This window comes from Aethina tumida, chromosome 1 (genome assembly GCF_024364675.1).
Source record: "Aethina tumida isolate Nest 87 chromosome 1, icAetTumi1.1, whole genome shotgun sequence".
NCBI classification, from domain to species: Eukaryota; Metazoa; Arthropoda; class Insecta; order Coleoptera; family Nitidulidae; genus Aethina; species Aethina tumida.
This window is the reverse complement of record NC_065435.1, coordinates 47,288,526-47,307,369: the sequence shown is the minus strand read 5'-3', so window position 1 is coordinate 47,307,369 and position 18,844 is coordinate 47,288,526. Positions and strand designations below refer to the sequence as shown.

The 18,844-nt window shown below is 32.5% G+C and overlaps 6 protein-coding genes and 2 non-coding genes across 8 annotated transcripts; 4 read left to right on the top strand and 4 right to left on the bottom strand.

Annotated features, from left to right (window-relative positions):
- Nucleotides 1-1,581: 1,581 nt before the first annotated feature.
- LOC109598970 (lanC-like protein 3 homolog) lies at nucleotides 1,582-3,059 on the bottom strand. The gene is made up of 3 exons (XM_020014881.2): nucleotides 2,472-3,059; nucleotides 2,120-2,419; nucleotides 1,582-2,064 (listed from the first exon to the last, which is right to left on the bottom strand). The coding sequence occupies exons 1-3, from the start codon at nucleotides 2,965-2,967 to the stop codon at nucleotides 1,625-1,627; spliced, it is 1,236 nt and encodes a 411-aa protein (XP_019870440.1). The 5' UTR covers nucleotides 2,968-3,059; the 3' UTR covers nucleotides 1,582-1,624.
- Nucleotides 3,060-4,179: 1,120 nt separating this feature from the next.
- Nucleotides 4,180-4,261, top strand: Trnas-cga (transfer RNA serine (anticodon CGA)). The gene has a single exon. It is a non-coding gene; the product is annotated as a tRNA-Ser (tRNA).
- Nucleotides 4,262-5,576: 1,315 nt separating this feature from the next.
- Trnas-uga (transfer RNA serine (anticodon UGA)) lies at nucleotides 5,577-5,658 on the bottom strand. Its single transcript has one exon. It is a non-coding gene; the product is annotated as a tRNA-Ser (tRNA).
- Nucleotides 5,659-9,073: 3,415 nt separating this feature from the next.
- LOC109598959 (larval cuticle protein LCP-17-like) lies at nucleotides 9,074-9,843 on the top strand. Its single transcript, XM_020014872.2, has 2 exons — nucleotides 9,074-9,085; nucleotides 9,346-9,843. Exons 1-2 carry the CDS (start codon nucleotides 9,077-9,079, stop codon nucleotides 9,742-9,744), a joined length of 408 nt encoding a protein of 135 aa, XP_019870431.1. The 5' UTR covers nucleotides 9,074-9,076; the 3' UTR covers nucleotides 9,745-9,843.
- A 1,092-nt stretch (nucleotides 9,844-10,935) lies between these two features.
- LOC109598760 (endocuticle structural glycoprotein SgAbd-2-like) lies at nucleotides 10,936-11,487 on the top strand. The gene is made up of 2 exons (XM_020014687.2): nucleotides 10,936-10,970; nucleotides 11,036-11,487. The coding sequence occupies exons 1-2, from the start codon at nucleotides 10,962-10,964 to the stop codon at nucleotides 11,423-11,425; spliced, it is 399 nt and encodes a 132-aa protein (XP_019870246.1). The 5' UTR covers nucleotides 10,936-10,961; the 3' UTR covers nucleotides 11,426-11,487.
- A 628-nt stretch (nucleotides 11,488-12,115) lies between these two features.
- Nucleotides 12,116-12,757, bottom strand: LOC109598887 (larval cuticle protein LCP-17-like). Its single transcript, XM_020014794.2, has 2 exons — nucleotides 12,717-12,757; nucleotides 12,116-12,580 (listed from the first exon to the last, which is right to left on the bottom strand). The coding sequence occupies exons 1-2, from the start codon at nucleotides 12,723-12,725 to the stop codon at nucleotides 12,188-12,190; spliced, it is 402 nt and encodes a 133-aa protein (XP_019870353.2). The 5' UTR covers nucleotides 12,726-12,757; the 3' UTR covers nucleotides 12,116-12,187.
- A 1,342-nt stretch (nucleotides 12,758-14,099) lies between these two features.
- LOC109598839 (larval cuticle protein LCP-17-like) lies at nucleotides 14,100-14,849 on the bottom strand. The gene is made up of 2 exons (XM_020014761.2): nucleotides 14,812-14,849; nucleotides 14,100-14,551 (listed from the first exon to the last, which is right to left on the bottom strand). The coding sequence occupies exons 1-2, from the start codon at nucleotides 14,818-14,820 to the stop codon at nucleotides 14,159-14,161; spliced, it is 402 nt and encodes a 133-aa protein (XP_019870320.2). The 5' UTR covers nucleotides 14,821-14,849; the 3' UTR covers nucleotides 14,100-14,158.
- Nucleotides 14,850-16,828: 1,979 nt separating this feature from the next.
- On the top strand, nucleotides 16,829-17,770 carry LOC109598806 (endocuticle structural glycoprotein SgAbd-2). The gene is made up of 2 exons (XM_020014731.2): nucleotides 16,829-16,982; nucleotides 17,332-17,770. The coding sequence occupies exons 1-2, from the start codon at nucleotides 16,833-16,835 to the stop codon at nucleotides 17,725-17,727; spliced, it is 546 nt and encodes a 181-aa protein (XP_019870290.2). The 5' UTR covers nucleotides 16,829-16,832; the 3' UTR covers nucleotides 17,728-17,770.
- The last annotated feature ends 1,074 nt before the right edge of the window (nucleotides 17,771-18,844 follow it).

Sequence of the window (18,844 nt, the reverse complement as noted above, 5' to 3'; positions counted from 1 at the left end):
AGTCGTTTTGGGATTACGAAAATTCTTCGAATAATTAAATACTTCATTTGGTTAATTAACTACATTGCACCATGTTACTTGCATCGCCTGAATTAAATTTTATGGTTACCAATAAGGCGCTTATTTGTTTTGAAGATTTTCAAGTGGTTTAGTTATTTTCGTGCAATACAAAAAGGAAATCCGCCATCTAACCAAATCGTTTCGGAAAATGCGAAATTTCGTGGTCGAGGTATGTATTTGTTTATTTTCACCATTCAGTGAAAGACACAGCGTAATTTATTCAATTTATAATGGTTTAAAATCTTCAATTGAATTTCTGTATGCAAATCACATTCCAAGGCAATTTATCAAGCTTTCGGCGAACGTGTATCTTTTGTTTTCCTATTTCTCCACTTGGACTATCGGGTGTCTGGACCAATATGCATCAAGTAATTAATCTTCGCTTATTTTAAGGATAATTTAAGAGTCAAGATTCGTCCTTATGCGCTGTTAAGAGAGGACGAACGGCTTGTTGTATTAATATTCATATTTAATAATGGGTCACATTAAAAAACTCAAAATAAATCAGTAAGTACAATCAGAAGGTCTTATTAAAAATATTTAATCGATTGAAATTTCCATAAATTAAAGTAATCATGAACCTTTTTATTATGCCTAATGAAATTAACATTTTTAAAATGGTGTAATTACTTTTTAGATATTTAAATTAACCAGATGTTAATATGCATCGATAACAGCTTCAGGTCATTGACTAAATTGTTCGCAGATGTTGGAACAAATAGGTTCAAAAGGTCTGAAACAACGTGGGTAGTAAAATCGTCCTTTAGATAGAAAAGGAAGTGTCTGAGGACAAAAACAAATTGCTGAACTGATAACATGCAAATTAAATATTTCGACGAAAATTGTGCTCTGTGAATGTTTTTGTGCATTATTTTGTTCATTTCTACGGAAATATTAATTAAAATTCTTTTAAATATTGCAACTTCAAAAGCTTTTAAGTTTCCACTTTATTAAATATTTGTGAATGAGGAGGATAAAATTCATATTTAAAATATTTTTATTGTGCCATTTATTAAGTTCCAATAATGGGTGTTATTGTAGTAACAGCTTGACTGTTAATAACGATAATTAGTATGTAGATAAAACTTTCTAAACCACGGCGCCAACGTTATTCTAAAGGTATCCACACACTGTTTATATATTTTTTTTGGAACAGAGAGGGGAAAATGTAAAAACCCCTCTCCGGGTACCGATCCGGAGATCATAACCAAATGCTTCTCATATGCGATTACTCACATATGGGGAAAACAGGGCGTATATTTGCATATACGGGTTTACTGAACCAGAAGACGTGGGACTGACAAAGATGCCAGCCCCCTGTCAACTGGGTTCGGAAGAACAAGTCCAATCTGAGGAAGATCCGAGATCTTCCTGGGTATGGATTGGACTTGCAGTTAGATCCGTTGGCTTCCCACCACCACTGGCTTGTGGAGCGGTACTGAGCCCCAGGACTACGACAAGGTGGATCCATCCTGGTGACACTCTGTTTATATTAATAATAATGTGAATGAAAGTCAATGGTTAGGAAACAGTAAATTTAATGGTTTCCAACACGAAAAATATCTCAATCAAAAACATCAAAAAAGGGGAAAACAGCAGAATCCGGATAAGTTAAATCAGCCAAAAAGCAAGCGGTACCAGCAATTCCTTCGAACAAACTGTATGGAGAATCGGGAATTCTCGCGTCGTCTTTAAATTCTTGTGTTCCCATAAACTTAAAAAAGGAAACTGCTCTATGTAAATACAACGGCTTCTTAGTTAACCTATACATAAGCAAAAATACGTAACCACTGCCGGCAACACCGTGGCAGATGCCCGGTCCTTTTTTCAATAATCCTTTGTTCCATATCAGATCGGCCATTTTTTCACAGGATTTAAGGTATTTGGGTGACTGGAAGACAATGTATGCTCGGGCCATCATATAAATAATCCCGCCAGCACCATGGCACCAGTGCACTAATTGTGCCACAAGTCCAATCTCATCAGTTGCATCGGGAAAGTTACCTAAAAATTTAATCTTGTATTAATACCAGTTGATTGTTTCAATTAACATTTTTACCTTCATTGTCTTGAATGTTTAATAAGAAATCCACAGATAACTGTACGTCTTTCTTCACATCAAGGTGTTCGTCCAAGTATCCTGGTACTAGCATAAGGGCTAGTAATATAGATGACAATCCGTGGGCAGCACCCAAGTACTCAATTTGGTAGTACGAGTACATAAGAGGCGAAGCACTCTTGTTCGCCTTAGAATATTCTCTTCCTGATGAAACAATTACTGAGCATATATCCCAGATTTCATCTTTATTCATTGCTATTTTAGTTTCCTTTGCTATCCACAACGCCCCCATAATGTACCCTGTAACATTTGAACATTTAGTAGTATACAATGCAAATTAAGTGATACTAACCAGCTCTTCCAACGAACAGCTCATCAGAACCATTGTTTAAAAACGAGGGTGCATTGCAAATCTTTGCAGCCTCTTGGTACTGCTGCGAGTACAAGTGACCCTGCTCCATGTCGCCCAGTGTGCTGTAAATGGCGGCCGCCACTGCGTATATTCCACCGTTACCCAAAATAAATGATGGAATGTCTGCGGGGTATTTGGTGCTGTACTTAGCAATGTTCAATGCAGGCTTCATGTAGCGAATTGCCTCGTTCAATAAGTGTGTTTTTTGATTTTCGAAGACGGGGTTCTTACTTATTTGGTAAAACATGTAGGCTATACCGGCAGTACCCAAATAGATTCCATCGGAAGCGTTCTCCTGTGTGGCTTCGACCTTGGTCGTGATTTTGGATAATATTTCTTTAACCGTCTGGCATATTTCATCTTTTGGCACTTCGGGCTCTGACTCGGAAAAATCAGAATTTAGAAAGGGGTTTGTAAAATACCTGTAGATGGGCATAATGCTTGTTTCCAGTGTATAAAGATTGTATAAATTTGTGTAATTGCTGTTTTTGATGATATTAATAGTTTTCGTTGGAAATTTATTTTGTCAGACTTATAAATACTTCAAAATTGTTACTGGTGTTACATAGACGTGCAATTAATTAACAACTAACTATAGATATTTAAAAAATAGAGACACGTAACGTCAGTTTTCAAATGGAATTTACGGCAAATTTGTGATACAAGTACTGCTTTTGACTGAAATATCTACAAATGAAATTATATTCCAATTATTTTGTTTACCGATGTTAGTTGTTTTGTATGAATTTCAGTTATACTCTTGTTTTATATTATCATACTACGAGCAAAACATCAAGTTTACGTTTAACACATAAATGGCTCGGGGATGATTTTAGTGTATTAAAATACTAAAAGCACCCGATAAATTTAATCAAATTATGATTTACAAATATTAGTTTATGTATGTTTATGTGGGAGTTTTATAATATTAAAATTATTTACACAAATCTTTATTTAATTATGGATTAGGGATACTTAACTGTGACCGATAACCTTATCTCAAAATAACAAAACTTTAACAATACGAACCATATTGTTGTTGACAATATTTGCGTGGGTGGCCAGCTTTACAACTACATGTACAATTCATTTATCAATACGTTTCAACATTTTTGTAAATAAATTGAAACATCCACGTACTTTCTTTCTTTAGGCAAACTGTTGCCTTGGCTTTTAAAATCAATAATTAATATAAAAATGCAAAGTCGTAATGTCAAACGACTATTTTATTCTAATGAATGAAATATATTTGATTTATGCTTTATACGGGTATACCGGAGTTTTTTTTATATAGAAATTAAATATCGATAATGTTAATCTTCATTATGTAATCAACCGTCGAATCTGGCTTTTAACGCCTCTAGATGGTAGATAATGAGACGATTATTATGCATAAGGAAATATTTCGCCGCTTAAAATATCAGTTGATGATTGTGTTTAGAAACTTGCGGGTCGCCTGCTGCTTAACTGCGTAAATTTCGTTGAAAAGTGATTTGATTCGAGTTAATATTTGTATCCCACCGGTGAATTGCGACGTAATTAAATTCTTGCTATACATATATGTAATGTAATAAATATAATTAATAAATAAAACTTTTATTAATAAAATGTGTAGTTATGTACATGATTTAGATTCAAGATTAATGTAGCTGCGATGTCCGAGTGGTTAAGGAGTTTGACTCGAAATCAAATGGGCTCTGCCCGCACAGGTTCGAATCCTGTTCGCAGCGAATATTTTTTTTGAGCAAGAACTTGTGGATAAATAATAAAATACGACTACATATCCTCTTCATCTATGATGATTTTTTTGGAGATTTACTGTACAATAATTACAATACCTCTTTTTAGTGAATATTTTTATTTTGTTCATTCTGTTGCTTAGCACCACAAAAAGCCTCAAAGAAGACATTCTCAGAAAAGACTCGAAGAAGAATAAATAGTTAATGGCAAACTGGTAATGCCAGTATGACCTTCAGGTTCTGTCTGGACATGGACTGTAAGTCTATCTGCCATCAAAAGAAGGTTGCATAAAGCTTTCAAATCATCATTCGTTTCCTGGAAGCGGAATATGATTTGTGAGAAGACATTTGTTTTGGATACTGATTAGCACTGAGAAGTGGTCGGAGTCATAGGACTAGATCTATTTTTGTGCCCCCGTTATTAGGGTAGTCCTCAGGTAAAAGGAGGTCAATGTCCGAGTTAAGTATGTAGTTGAACAGGGTGGCTCCGTTGGAATTGTTTCTATGACAATTCCAGGTTGTGTGGCGAGAGTTAAAGTCTCCTAAGATTAAGGATTTATTGTATTTTTTGCAGAGTTGGTCTATTTGTGGTATAGAAAAATAATTGTATGGAGGGTTGTACGCACATGTGATTACAGTTCCGTCGGCTAGTTTGACTGATATTCTCTATATGACTAGGTATACTCTCTATTTTGGAGTTTTTAGCAAAAATTGCAACTTCTCCATGTGTATGATGGGTGTGCCCTGACTGTATTGCGTGTTTTCTCTGTGAATTAGGTAGTTTTTAATTTTGAAATTATGTCTGCTTGACAATTTTGTTTCAGCTTTGCAGATTATATCTATTTTATGTGTGTGTAGAATATTAAACAAACATGGAATTTTATTGTTAACATTGTTAGCGTTCCAATTGCATACCTTAAACCTAAATGTCATAATTGTTTACATTAAAGATACAGAATTGAAGGAAAGCTTGGAATTTTTCTTGCTTGGTGTTGACGTTGGACACTTTTGCTGAAAGTTTGCACCATCGCTTTCAGATTAACAGTGTTCTGCAATTCCTTGGGCTCCTACGTCCTCAGAGCCATCAGTGTCATTTTGTGGTTGCTCAGTTTGTTGTGTATGGAATGCGTTTTTGAATATCCTCAATCGTAATTTAATTAAATATATAAAAATGTCACAACAAAATTGATGGACATTTATTATGTAAATTTGATGGAGAAAATTCATTATATGTATTCAACATACATATTAATTAGACAAAAACTAAAAGTTAAAAAAAAAAAACTAGAAAAAAATAAAAATTTTTCGCTGCGGACAGGATTCGAACCTGTGCGGGTAGAACCCAATGGATTTCAAGTCCATCTCCTTAACCACTCGGACACCGCAGCTGTGGTGAATACCTACTCAGTTTCAATAAAGTTACGCACAAATTATTATAATTCTTATCTAAATAACATTAGACGTATGTATTATTAATATTTTATACATTAATAAACAAATTTTAATACGTTATTGTTTTAAATAAATATTTGTCTATGTCGCGTATCCTGATTATACGAATTTATAATTTTAGAGAAATAAGTAAAGTTTGATTAACGATATAACGATATACGTAAGGATAATTAGCATAACCAAACAACTTGCTAATTTGGCAACTTTTAAATAAGTTACTTTGTAATTTAATACATCTAAAATTTATTTAGTAAACATTGTATAGATTTCAAAAAGTCCTTACCGATTTAAGTTGGTTAGAAACTTTCGTAGTTTTGTATAACTTAATATCTTAATTAAAAACGTTAATGGCATACATTACACTTTGAAATTTTACCCAGCAATCTCGTTAAAAATTATAATTAACTAGTTTGTTAGATACTGCAACTAACTAATGTACTTACCCCGGGGTGTTTCTTAATTAATTTGATATTTTTATTAATAACGGAAGCCATTAATTTTCGAACGTAAATATTGGAAACTCGTAAAGATTTATCTACAGTTTATCAACATTATGACAAACATTAATTTACAACTTGATTTTGAAATATTGAAGCAAGTTATATTTTAACGAAATAGTTGCTTTTATATAAACAATTTTGTCTCAGCCATCAAACAATTGACACATTTATTTGTCTCCTGAACTGAATTATTAAATCTCTTCCCTTTCTTGTCAGTGTTTAATCTATTTTTGTTGGCCATTTAATTGCAACTCCATTGGCGCGTCGTCGGCTATCTCCTTAAGATGTATTGAAGTGCGCTAAAGAATTCCTTTTTCCACTTGTCACCAGGGGGAAGTTTTCTAAGAGGGACTTGTTGAAAACGAGACGGACGTGCTCTTAGACGATATATCTTCATTACAGAACTGAGACTGGTAATAACCATTTTGGTTTAGACGCTAGCAGATCGAAGGTCAAATTAAATAACTCTGTTACAGACCAAATACGGGAAACGTTTCCGTAATTTAATTTAAACTCTTCAACTAATAAAATTTAATAATACATTTGCCCGAACTGGGTTGTTTATATATATTTTTTTTTTGTTTAGTTTTTATTAGTTGCTCGAAGGGGACTTTCAGTCGGACCGCTAAGTGGAAAATTTCTCGGTCAATTAAACGGAAAAGTAAAAATAAACTAAGGACAATTGGCCTCTCGGAAGGACGATTTAATAATTCAGCTCACGAGAGAAATAAGAAGTAATACATCATCTTGTATAATATCAGAGAGGAGACGAAATGTCGGAGAATATTATTCTTGCGACCTTTTGACAAAGAAAAACGTATCAGATGCGTCAAATAGGGTTAGAACTGAACGTGTCTCCAGCCGACATGTTCATCCCTTGTGAATAATGGATTGGATTCGACACAGACTCTGACAAGTGGACAACATGTTGATAATGTTCAAAATTTATTGCTACCGACTAAGTTTATTTTCAATAAGTTGAGAGTTTAAACTGCTTTAAGAAACTCTATTATATGATCGTTTTGCTGTTTACTAACACACAATTCGGCCGCTGTATTGAACTGGTTAAAAAAATTCTCCTCAATGACATTTTTGTTATTTCAGTGATGGGAATTTATTAAACGAAATAGTTATGCGCACACGAACACATGCAATAATAAAAATGCAAATATACGTAGATAATGAAAAAGTCCTTCAATTTCTAGTCGGTGCCAATTTTCTGCTTTAATTCAATACCGAAGAGAGAAAGTCGAATGTAAAATTTGAACAATTAATCAAATAACAATTAGCGATTATTTATCTAAATGCAACGAACAATATTGATTGAATAAGTACTTGAAGATTTGGGTCTGACCTCTTTTGTTGTATTAGTGGAAATCCTTGAAGTTGTAAAATTTGATTATGTCGAGCTCGTGACCCGATCCGAGTGGGAGGAATTTCATTTTTTAATTAGGCAATGATTGTTTCTATAAATATTACATAAATTTCATTCTTAAAATTTCCATGGTTTTACGTACCCACTGGATATGCTAAATTTTTGAATACATTGACAGTAGAGCAGTAGTTTCACCTGATAAAAACGTAGTGGTCTTCACTTTCCTTTCAAACATAAAATTAAAACCCGACGCCATTATTTAATTTAAAACCTACAATTTTTCTCTCCGTTTTACATGAGCATAAACAATTTTTCTAATGGCAAACAACGAACATCAGCCGGGCATCCAGCTTCGCTCAAATGAAGTAAGGGACAGTTATTAATTCGGCGAATTAAGTTTCTTGTTTATTTTACTGAGGACGAAACAATTACAAGCCCGAAACCTGATTCTTGGAGTAGGCAGTTAGCGTTGATTGTGTTTTTCCCATAGTTTCGTTGCCCGGGAGTTTTGACTCCGCTCGGTGAAAGTAATAGGTAGAAAAAGAAACTTTAATAATGTAAGGGAACCACGCAGATGTGATTCCGGCCTTTCAGCACGTGTGATCGCAGATAACCACGTTTAGTTAATTTAATAGAGGTATTTATTAAATCCTCTATTAAAGCTGTTGTATTTGTGAAAAGACGAGCAAGGTTTAAATTTCAATGTGGCTCTTAAAAAAAGCAGAAAAAAATATTCTAATTCGTAATTTTTTCACAGTGAATAATTTGATAGTCACGTGCTTTATTTAATAGTATTGTTACTGCTACGATAATATAACATAATCGTTGTTTATGGATATATCAAAGATTATTATTTGCTACATAAGATTTGCCGGAACCGAATCGATATCGTCATGTTTGATTTCCCTTTAATGGTATATTCAATTACAATTATAGGTAATAGTCGGTTTACGTGTGGCAATCACAGTGCGGGAAATTCGCCTGTCAGCATATCATTTACTGTTAAATAACTTACTTAACAGAGTAAATAGATCTCTGACGGATCAGTTAAGTAGATAATTATTCTGAATGTTAATTTGTTTCTGGTTTAGGGTTGTTAACAGCCATACAAGTTGTCTAATTAATTCCCGAAAGATTTGCTTATCATAAAGGTTAATTTATTAACAGTCTCTAGATTATTGGTCTTTCTAAATTAAATAAAAAATAGTAAAAGTCTCATAAAATTTCACATGTTTTAAATAATTTATTACATGACTAAACGAAATTTCTTTGGAGCCAATTTGAATTTTATCAACCAAATCTCATCGTTGGCAAAATGTCAATCAAATAGGAATGATATCATTAAAGAATCTAAATATCAATAAACCTTGATATTGATAAATTTTGATTTCAAAAGAGTAAACGACCACATTAGTATAAATAGATGAACCGAAGTTAGTAGATCATTGTGTTCTAGAGTGTTATAGCTATCAGATCAAAATGAAAGCAGTAAGTAAACACAAATACTTATGGTGGATAAAAATTAAAAAAAGCTAGTGTGAGTTGAGTAAAAAGTTGCGAAACGGCAGGTGAAATATAATTACCGAGAACGAAGAAGTTCCAGTGAAAAATATGACAAGCCGTTAAAAATTGGTGATATAAATTTAATAAAATAAATAGTGTTTATAAGCCCGAAGCAATATTTAACTATTTATGCTGAATTCACCCCAAACTCTGTTCACACAGTTAATCGCCATCTGACGTTTCAGTTCCTGGTTCTTGCCTTCGTGGCTGCCGCCTACGGTGCGACCTTGTCCAGCGAACGCGACGCTCCCATCCTGAGTCAGGAATCCGACATCAGTCCGGACGGCTCCTTCAGGACTGCCTACGCCACTGGCAACGGCATCAGCGCCCAAGAACAAGGTGTATTGAAGAACGCCGGCTCCCAAGACGAAGCCGAAGAAGTACAAGGCTCCTCCCAATACACCGCACCGGACGGAAGTCAAATTGCCATTCAATATATTGCCAACGAAAACGGATACCAACCACAGGGTGCCCACCTTCCAGTTGCTCCAGCCCCACCACCAATTCCAGATCAAATTGCCCGTGCTTTGGACTGGATCGCCGCCCATCCACCCAAGGAAGAACCAGCCAAGAGGCTTTTCTAAACAGAATTAATGTGATACAATGTTATAATATATATTTAATAAACAATCAAAGAGTGTTCTTTGGTTAATTAATTGTAATATGTGTTTATATTTTGATAATATAAGTTGGCTTCCTCACATTTTGACCTTTTCGTGTTTATGTTATTTTTATAAAGAAATCCCTTGAACTACAAGTCAAATAGAAAAATCACTTTCTTTTAAAGCTCAGCATTTCGTTGAATAAAATATCGTGTCGAAGGAGTACTTAACAAATCTGCAATAGAAATACTGATATTGAGACACAATGGGAAAATGAACGTCCCGATGCTGCAAAGTGGTGAGAAGACGAGGAATTAGCCGATGTCGTGGCACGTTTCATTCGCCTGGTAAATTGGAAGAAAATGAATGAACAGGTAATTGTGAGTCTTCTGGCTTTTGTAACGTTGAACGTTGTATAATGAAATTTATGTAGGAGTAATAAAAGTTTATTTACTCTTGCGAAATTGCACTACATTATCGACGGTTTATCAAAATTGCAGAATGTTTTCGGAATGCTGTTATTAAATCCATTCCAATTAGAAAGTTTCATATAATTGGAAGTCGATTCTTTAGGTATTTGAATATTTAAAAAGTTTTCATTAACAAAATAAAATTGCATACACGTTTAATAAAAAATGATAATTTTAGTTTTATAATCAATGGCAGTGAATTACAAAATATTTCTGCTGTAACATTTAGGTAAATTACAAATCATTATGTAATGAATTATAATAATTTATTAGATACAATAAAACATTTTTGTAATTAAATAATAAATTTATAGAACCACTAGTAATGAATTTAGTAATTAATTTTGACTACGAAGATTAAGTGAGTTGAACTTTATAATTATTGCAAAATCACTGTTAAAACAACACATTCTTTATGCAAAAATTTCATAATTCTATAATATATTGTAAAGCATTTTATCTATTATTTTTCTAAAGTTAATACATAAAAGTTTTCTTCAATTCATATTTTTCATTACTGCAAAATTTCGACAGACATCCAATGCAACAACGTATATTTCAATAAGTCCCTGAAAGATTAAGGAGGTTTATAAATTGATGGTTGGCACATAAAAATAATATATAATAAGATTTCTAGATTACAAAACATCACGTCGATGGATTAGTATAAATGCTTGTGGTATCGATCGAAATTTACATAGTGAAAGAGTTTCTCTAGATCACAGCATCATGAAAGCTGTTAGTATTATCCCTCTGAAGTCAATAATTTGTTGTTATAACTAATACGTTTATTCTTTCGCCAGATCCTCGTTCTTGCTTTAGTGGCTGCTGCTTACGCAGGCCAGGCCGACAGAGAAGCCCCGATCATCAGCCAAGAGTCTGACATCAGCCCAGACGGTTCTTACAGATCGTCCTACCAGACCGGTAACGGAATCGCAGCCCAAGAACAAGGTGCCTTGAAGAACGCCGGACGTCCAGAAGAAGCCGAAGAAGTACAAGGTTCTTTCCAATACACCGCCGATGATGGCTCCCAAATTGCCCTTCAGTACGTCGCCGACGAAAACGGTTTCCAACCACAAGGTGCCCACCTTCCAGTAGCTCCAGCTCCCCCACCAATCCCAGCTCAAATTGCCCGTGCTTTGGACTGGATTGCCGCCCATCCACCAAAGGAAGAACCGCTCAAGAGATTCTAAATTTGATGTGTTATTCTTAGTTGTTGTTTATATTTTTTACATTAAAAAATAGCATTGTTTAACTATTGTTTTTATTGTGACACAGATGCAACAGATATTTTTATTGTTTCAGAACAGTTTAATCCTGATTTTGTTTGTGAAGTATGTTTTCGTAATAACATCTAATTGGATTTTAATATTCATTAAAATTTTGTAGACTTCCTGACACTGATCCTGCTATTTTATGATATTGCAGTTAGGATAAAAGTGTCTTGTAAAGTGCATGTTTTTATTTGTTTATCAAATGGCAACAAAGCTAAATACATTTTCTTATTATATATATTATTATTAAAATTATTAATACTTTGATTCGTTTTATTTATTTATATATTTTAAATTTTATTTTCATTTAAAAGCATCAATATTGTACTTAATTTTTTGAAAGCTTAAAGATCAATTTAATAATTTAGTTATCACCACAACAGAAAGAACTAAATAAAACATAATACTCTCTTGTTGGTAAAGTTCTTCCTTGAGGGTGTGCTCTATTTCAAAATACAGCTGATACAAGATAGAATCGTCTCAAGTTCTGTGAAAATTGGGATGTAAATCTGGCTTTTTTTGGTGGGGTAAATGAAATCCTAGGTGGTACCATGAAAGAATGCATGATACTGTTGAGGAATTTCACATTGGTGATAAACTCAAATAAAATTCTTATTTAGTGTTTGAGACTTAACCTATATATTTTTAATATAAAAATATAACACAGCATTTTAACAAAGTTTAGAATTTCCTGAGAGGCTCTTCCTTTTGTGGGTGAGCGGCGATCCAGTCCAAAGCACGGGCGATGGCAGCTGGGATTGGTTCTGGGGCTGGGGCAACTGGAAGATGGGCACCTTGTGGTTGGTATCCGTTCTCGTTAGCTACGTAGGTCAGTTGGATTGGGGTGCCGTCAGGGGCGGTGTATTTTACGGATCCTTGTACTTCTTCGGCTTGTTCTTGTCCAACGGCTTTCAATACACCGGATTCTTGGGCGGCGATTCCGTTTCCGGTTTCGTATTGAGATTGGTAAGAGCCGTCTGGGCTAATGTCAGAGGACTGACTAATGATTGGGGCGTCCTTTTCGCTGGAGAGGGAAGCAGCGGAGGCTACAGCCACGAAGGCAAGAGCAAGGAACTGGGAAGACAAGAAAGCATTTCAAAATTTTCGCTCGTTTATGTGTAATAAATTCATTGCATTGTAAAGTTAGAAATATCGTTAAAAATTGTGTATAATAAATTGCTTAATTTGCACTTAATAAATAGTAACTTACGAATTTCATGTTGATGCGTTCAGATGAAATCACAAGACCACAATGATACTAATGACCACAGTTCGACATAATTTATACTAATTCAGTCCTTTGGCTAAGGTCATGAAAATTTTCAAGGACACAAACGTGTTTTATTTAATCTAATTCAGCCTATCGTATAAAATTAATACGATTTCGTTGTATAACATAACCACAATTCTGCAACATTCATAATTTGTATATATCTTTAAAAAAATTAATATATATGTGATCTATTGTAATTTAATTTTATTGTATTTTTTAAGTAATTATTTAAGTTTTTCCGAAGTATAAATTTTTCACGACAATTTTAGTAGAAAAAAAAATAGTAGAGAAGAAAATAGTAAAAATATAATTTAATATATTTTTATTACTAATTGTAATTATGATTTAAATTAAATCTTTTACATGTCTGACTTAAAAGTTGGACATATGAATGCCAGATTTTATAAAATTTTCTTAATGATATCTAAATATGTTTAATATTTTTAATAAACTTTATCGTTATTTTTGTGATAATAAATTTTTCTTTACTTATTTATTTTGGTAATCATCGCATTTAGAGGTTATTAAAGAATTATTTTTGAAAAGTGTAAAGGAGATTTTCAACAATAACTCTAAACTTTTTTTTAATCAAGTGAAGATTCTTCTCAATGTTTTAAGTTTTTAATAACAGAATATGTTATAGAAGAATTGATTAAAGTTGGTGCATTTCTAAAAATGAACTTGACAATTGTTCAATTCAATTGTTATTGAGATTTTTAACAATAGTTCCAAACTTGTTTTTAATCAAGTGAAAATTCTTCTAAACGTTTTAAGTTTTTAATAACAGAATTTATTATAGAAGAATCGATTAAAGTTGGTGCTTTTCTTAAATTGAACTTGAAAGTTGTTCAATTAAAGCCTTTTTTTTTAAATAAACCTTGGCAATTTGTTTTTTATTTTAGTTTAAATTGTTTACATAATAATACACATTCAACATATCCTTAAACAAATTTGATAATCACATTATATTGTCTTTCCCATCAGCTTCTGTAATATTTTAGTATACGACGCAATAATGTCGGAAGAGTATGGAGGCGATCTAATAGAACCTAACTGACTATTCATATATATTATGGAGATCCCCAGTAAACTAGTCTCTAACTGGGATCACTCTATTTGCTGAACAAATGTAACGGTCTCGAAAATGAAGTTTACATTTGACTTGTAGATTTACCTTCATTTATGTGTTCATGTTTATTGACGTATAATTATTTTAATCGAAAACAATTCAAAGATCTGGGTCATAGATGTTAAAATTTTTATTTCATTTTTTAAAATATTTAAGGAGTACTAATAAAAATATGGAATAAAACTCATGGATAATATATGAAACTTAACCTATATATTTTTAATATAAAAATATAACATAACGTTTTTATTTAGAACTTTCTGATGGGTTCTTCCTTTTGTGGGTGAGCGGCGATCCAGTCCAAAGCACGGGCGATGGCAGCTGGGATTGGTTCTGGGGCTGGGGCGACTGGAAGGTGGGCACCTTGTGGTTGGTATCCGTTTTCGTTAGCTACGTAGGTCAATTGGATTGGGGTGCCGTCAGGGGCGGTGTATTTTACGGATCCTTGTACTTCTTCGGCTTGTTCTTGTCCGACGGTTTTCAATACACCGGATTCTTGGGCGGCGATTCCGTTTCCGGTTTCGTATTGAGATTGGTATGAGCCGTCTGGGCTGATGTCAGACGATTGGCTGATGATTGGGGCTTCCTTTTCGCTGGAGATGGAAGCAGCGGAGGCAACGGCCACGAAGGCAAGAGCAAGGAACTATGCAGAAACGGAGGTGTTATATCAATTGGAAGTAATTATATATTTAAAACAGTAAATAAAAAATATAATATAAATATAAATGATAATATGAGACAATCGTGCAAAGTGTCATTTAGATACTTCGTCTCAATAAAATATCATTGGAGAAAACATATTAATTTTGTTCAGTTCATAATTTTTTTTATAAAATATATTTTGAACTAAACCAAAATCACTTTTGAATATATTGAATTACTTCATAATATATCTTTACTTACGAATTTCATTCTGATGCTTTTAGGTGAAATCACAAAATCACTATGATGACCACACTCGCAGACATCATTATATATAGCAAAGTAGTTCTTTGCGAAGATAAATAGAGTGGTGACTATTTTCAAGGACACAAACGTGTTTTTTTTAACATCTCTCCCATAAAAAATATATCTAGCTTCCTTTTGTAACGTGTAGAGATTAAAAGACCCATAAAATTATGGGCATCATATGTTCCAAGAACAGATTTCAACGTATCTGATGGGTTTTAAATTTAAATTTATTCAAATATTTATTCATTTAATTCAATTAATTAATTTAAATTTATTTGGTTTTATGTAATAATCATAACTAACATGCAGATTCTGTAAAATTATAAGAAAATACTGGAATATTTTGTGCCATAATACGAATTTAGACGCCTAATTAAAAAAACCTAATTATACACATTTTTATATTACCTTGATTTTTTTCATAAAAAAATGTAAATTGTAACTGATGTCAATAACCTTTTGTAAAATAAATTTTATTTCTATATCTTTAATCTTCAATTAATTTGATAAAGTTTCTGGTAGTCCTTAACTTTTATCCTCCTGCTGCAACTTGATTAATTTGCATATTTAATTAGTCATAATGTGTTAAGTGCATCGATTTATGACAAATTAGTACTAATTGGTTTGTTGTAATGCCAGTTATGCAAGCAAGGATTTTAATTATGCAAGACACACATTTTTATTTTTCAATAGAAAAATTTTTCTTTTATGTCTAAATAAAACTATGCATTCTCTTTGTAATAAATAACAGAGTCAGAAAGAATGATATATAATTGAATTCTACAGTAAAGAAGATCACGCAAATGGAAAAGGAATTGAAAAATGTTGAAAATAGAAAAAACTACTCACTGAAAGTTATCTCTTACTTTGATAGATTGAACACAAAAAGTAGTTTTAAGTGAATTCTAAAATTAATGTAGGTCTTAGAATGAAGTGATTTTTCTTAGGATTGGAAATGCTTTGAATATAACAAAGTCTGATTAATAATTTAAGGCTGAGGATACTGTGGACAGCATTTTTGCCTTTTAAAACGAATCCAATCAAAATTAACATTAATATTAATAATGCGATGATTTTCGTACTAAATTTATTTCGTCAGAAACCACATCAAATGAAGTATCTATAATATATTTATATTATTGCTCCATAATTTGCATATGAGAAAATTTATTATAATAATATAATTAATACTAAGTTCAACAATAAATTATTACTGTTGTTTTAATCTATGAAAACATGTCAATGAATTACTCCATTGTAAGGTGTGCTAATACTATTGGTAAAAAATTAAATTAACGGTTTTAGAGACGTCTGCATTCCAATGATACATTCATCATTTCGTATATAATTAACACTATTACATAATGATGCATTGTTTATTCATCCATTCATAGAAACGGCTCTTCCGAACTTAAAAGTGAAATTGATCTTAGATTTCAATGCTATTCTTTAAATAACGATCTGATCAAGTTGCGTGTCAGAAACACAAAGAGTTTTAATTTGGAACGATCACTTTTATTAGCATATTTAGAAATCATTTTGTATTAAAAATAGTTTATTTAAATGAGGACACAACGTCTGGGTGATGATTGATGATTTATTACTATGGAGTTTGTTGTAATGACTAATCAAACATGTTTTATTATCTAAATTAAACAGTAAAAAAAAGTAAAAATACAAATTAGTCAATGCATTTGTTTATTTCAAAGCAAATGTAATACAATGAGATCAAACAATGGTTAATTATTGTTTGAAATTTCTCAGTGGTCCTACATATTTGAAAAATATAGCTAAAATTGCTCGTTACAATAACCTGTGTAAATTTACAGTGATAAAACCTATCGGATAAATGTGCCATTTTGTTCGAAATTCGTGGGCAATATCATTAAAAATGGATGGAGTGTTGCAGGAAAACGACCATTAATATTGATATTTATGACGATTGTATCATAATAGGTGCATAAACAAGAGAAATGGTAGTTGTAGAGGAAATAATACCTACTTCAGTAATAAAATCTCACTTGCAACACACACAATCCTGCGTCGGTATAAATAACAAGGTTTTAATTACTAATTTGCATAGTGCATCTCTGCATCTACAAAGGCACATCGCCATGAGAACTGTAAGTTAAAACATTTATTTTTTATTCATATTTTTTAACCTGCAATGGATATCGAAATATAAATATTTTATTCAAAGTGAATGTTGTGAAACTTAGACAGTTTTAAAATAAAATTTTACTGGAAATATAAGTTAGAATCATAACGAATGAATCGAAATATATTTATATTTACACCTCGCTGCACTCGAATAAAAGATAAATCTGTAAAATAAATTTAATACTTAAAGTTACCGAAGGAATTTTATTTTATTTTAGAAGATACCTCACAGAAAATTTGTTAAAACAAAACATCATTCAAGTTTAATTTTAATTTTTTTGTTTCATTTAGTCGTACGTTTTATTGTTCCAGATTTTAATATTATCGTACTTGGGAGTGGCATTGGCCGCGTCCCTATCGGGCGACAAGGATGCCCCCATCCTCAGCCAAACGCAAGAAGTCAACTTCGACGGCACGTATCAATCAGCATTCGAAACGGGAAACGGTATCTCGGCCCAGGAAAGTGGTTCACTGAAAAACGCCGGCAACAAGGACGCCGAAGCTGAAGAGGTACAGGGTTCGGTTAAGTACACGGCACCGGACGGTACCGCCATTCAGCTTCAGTATTTGGCCAACGAGAATGGCTTTCAGCCGCAAGGATCTCATTTGCCTGTGGCACCAACTCCACCACCAATACCGCCGGCCATCGCCAGGGCTTTGGACTGGATTGCGGCTCATCCGCAGAAGGAAGAGTCTCCCAGAGGATAAATGTGTGTGAAATGTGTTCTTATAAATATATGTCTTCATTGAAGTGCAACTTGCGTTATTTTTTGTCCTTCTATTATTTTTAGTTGGTTAACTGAAAGCAGAAAATTTGTGGTATGTAATTAAGTAATACTAATTGCACATACTGAAAATGCATAAAATTAATTAAAATTAGTTAGTAAATAAATCAGTTTAGATAAGTTTAATATTTTATCAAAAAAACCTAAGTATAAAACAAACGAAATATTAATAAAAGAATTATAAATCAAATTTATCTCCAATTCCGCACAAACAAAGCACACAATTAGCATTTTGAAATAAATCTCTGGAAATTTGGTTAATCAACTGTATCCAAAACTTTCATGCATGAAATATGTAGCATATATTTAATCACGTCTAATTAATAGGTCCATTGTGTTTGTACTGACTGTATTTTAATTTTAAACAATAATAATACACCTATATTCTGTATCTGATATCCTGTTTATAAAACGAAACAATAATACAGGAACGTATTAATTTGATATGCAAATTTGATCTGAAAGTTGATAATTAAAATCATATATTGGGTTTAATCGAATATCTACTGTCATAGATAGAATACTCCCCTGATCAGACACTGTTTTATGGTATGTGACCATTTTTTAAATTTATTTGCAGAAATTTTTAATTGATACATGGAAAAAAATGTATATTTTTGTATTATATGGTAAATAGTTAATGTTGTAGGACATATGCGTCTACTGATGTTAGATAATAGAAAAATTTTTTCTTCGGTGCGTTCAAATAATATTAAGCAGTTTTAAATAAATCGATGATCACATATTTATCTTCGTGTTTTAATTTATGGTCATGATTTATTTATCAACTGAGAAACAATGCAGCTGAATAAATAAATAAATGAATGCAATAGGAAATCACGTGTACTACTAAACTATTTAAGTAAAAAGCGTAGAACAAAAGGGATTGTTTAAGATTTATTTAAGCATTTTACTGTGAAACAAAAGATCGACCAATAATTTCACTTTCACTTCACGCTGGCGTCGGATGATCAGGAATCTTGATTTAATAAAGTTCAGTGTCAATTTTTTCATAGAACCGGAATGTATAAATGTTTACA

Bases quoted from the DNA above. Each gene is read 5' to 3' on its own strand.
- LOC109598806 (XM_020014731.2), top strand. From the start codon at position 16,833: ATGGTAGTTGTAGAGGAAATAATACCTACTTCAGTAATAAAATCTCAC. The intron at 16,983-17,331 runs GTAAGTTAAAAC...TTATTGTTCCAG, and splicing joins GGCACATCGCCATGAGAACT to ATTTTAATATTATCGTACTT.
- LOC109598970 (XM_020014881.2), bottom strand. From the start codon at position 2,967: ATGCCCATCTACAGGTATTTTACAAACCCCTTTCTAAATTCTGATTTT. The intron at 2,420-2,471 runs GTTAGTATCACT...CAAATGTTACAG, and splicing joins GCTGTTCGTTGGAAGAGCTG to GGTACATTATGGGGGCGTTG. The intron at 2,065-2,119 runs GTAAAAATGTTA...TTAAATTTTTAG, and splicing joins AAACATTCAAGACAATGAAG to GTAACTTTCCCGATGCAACT.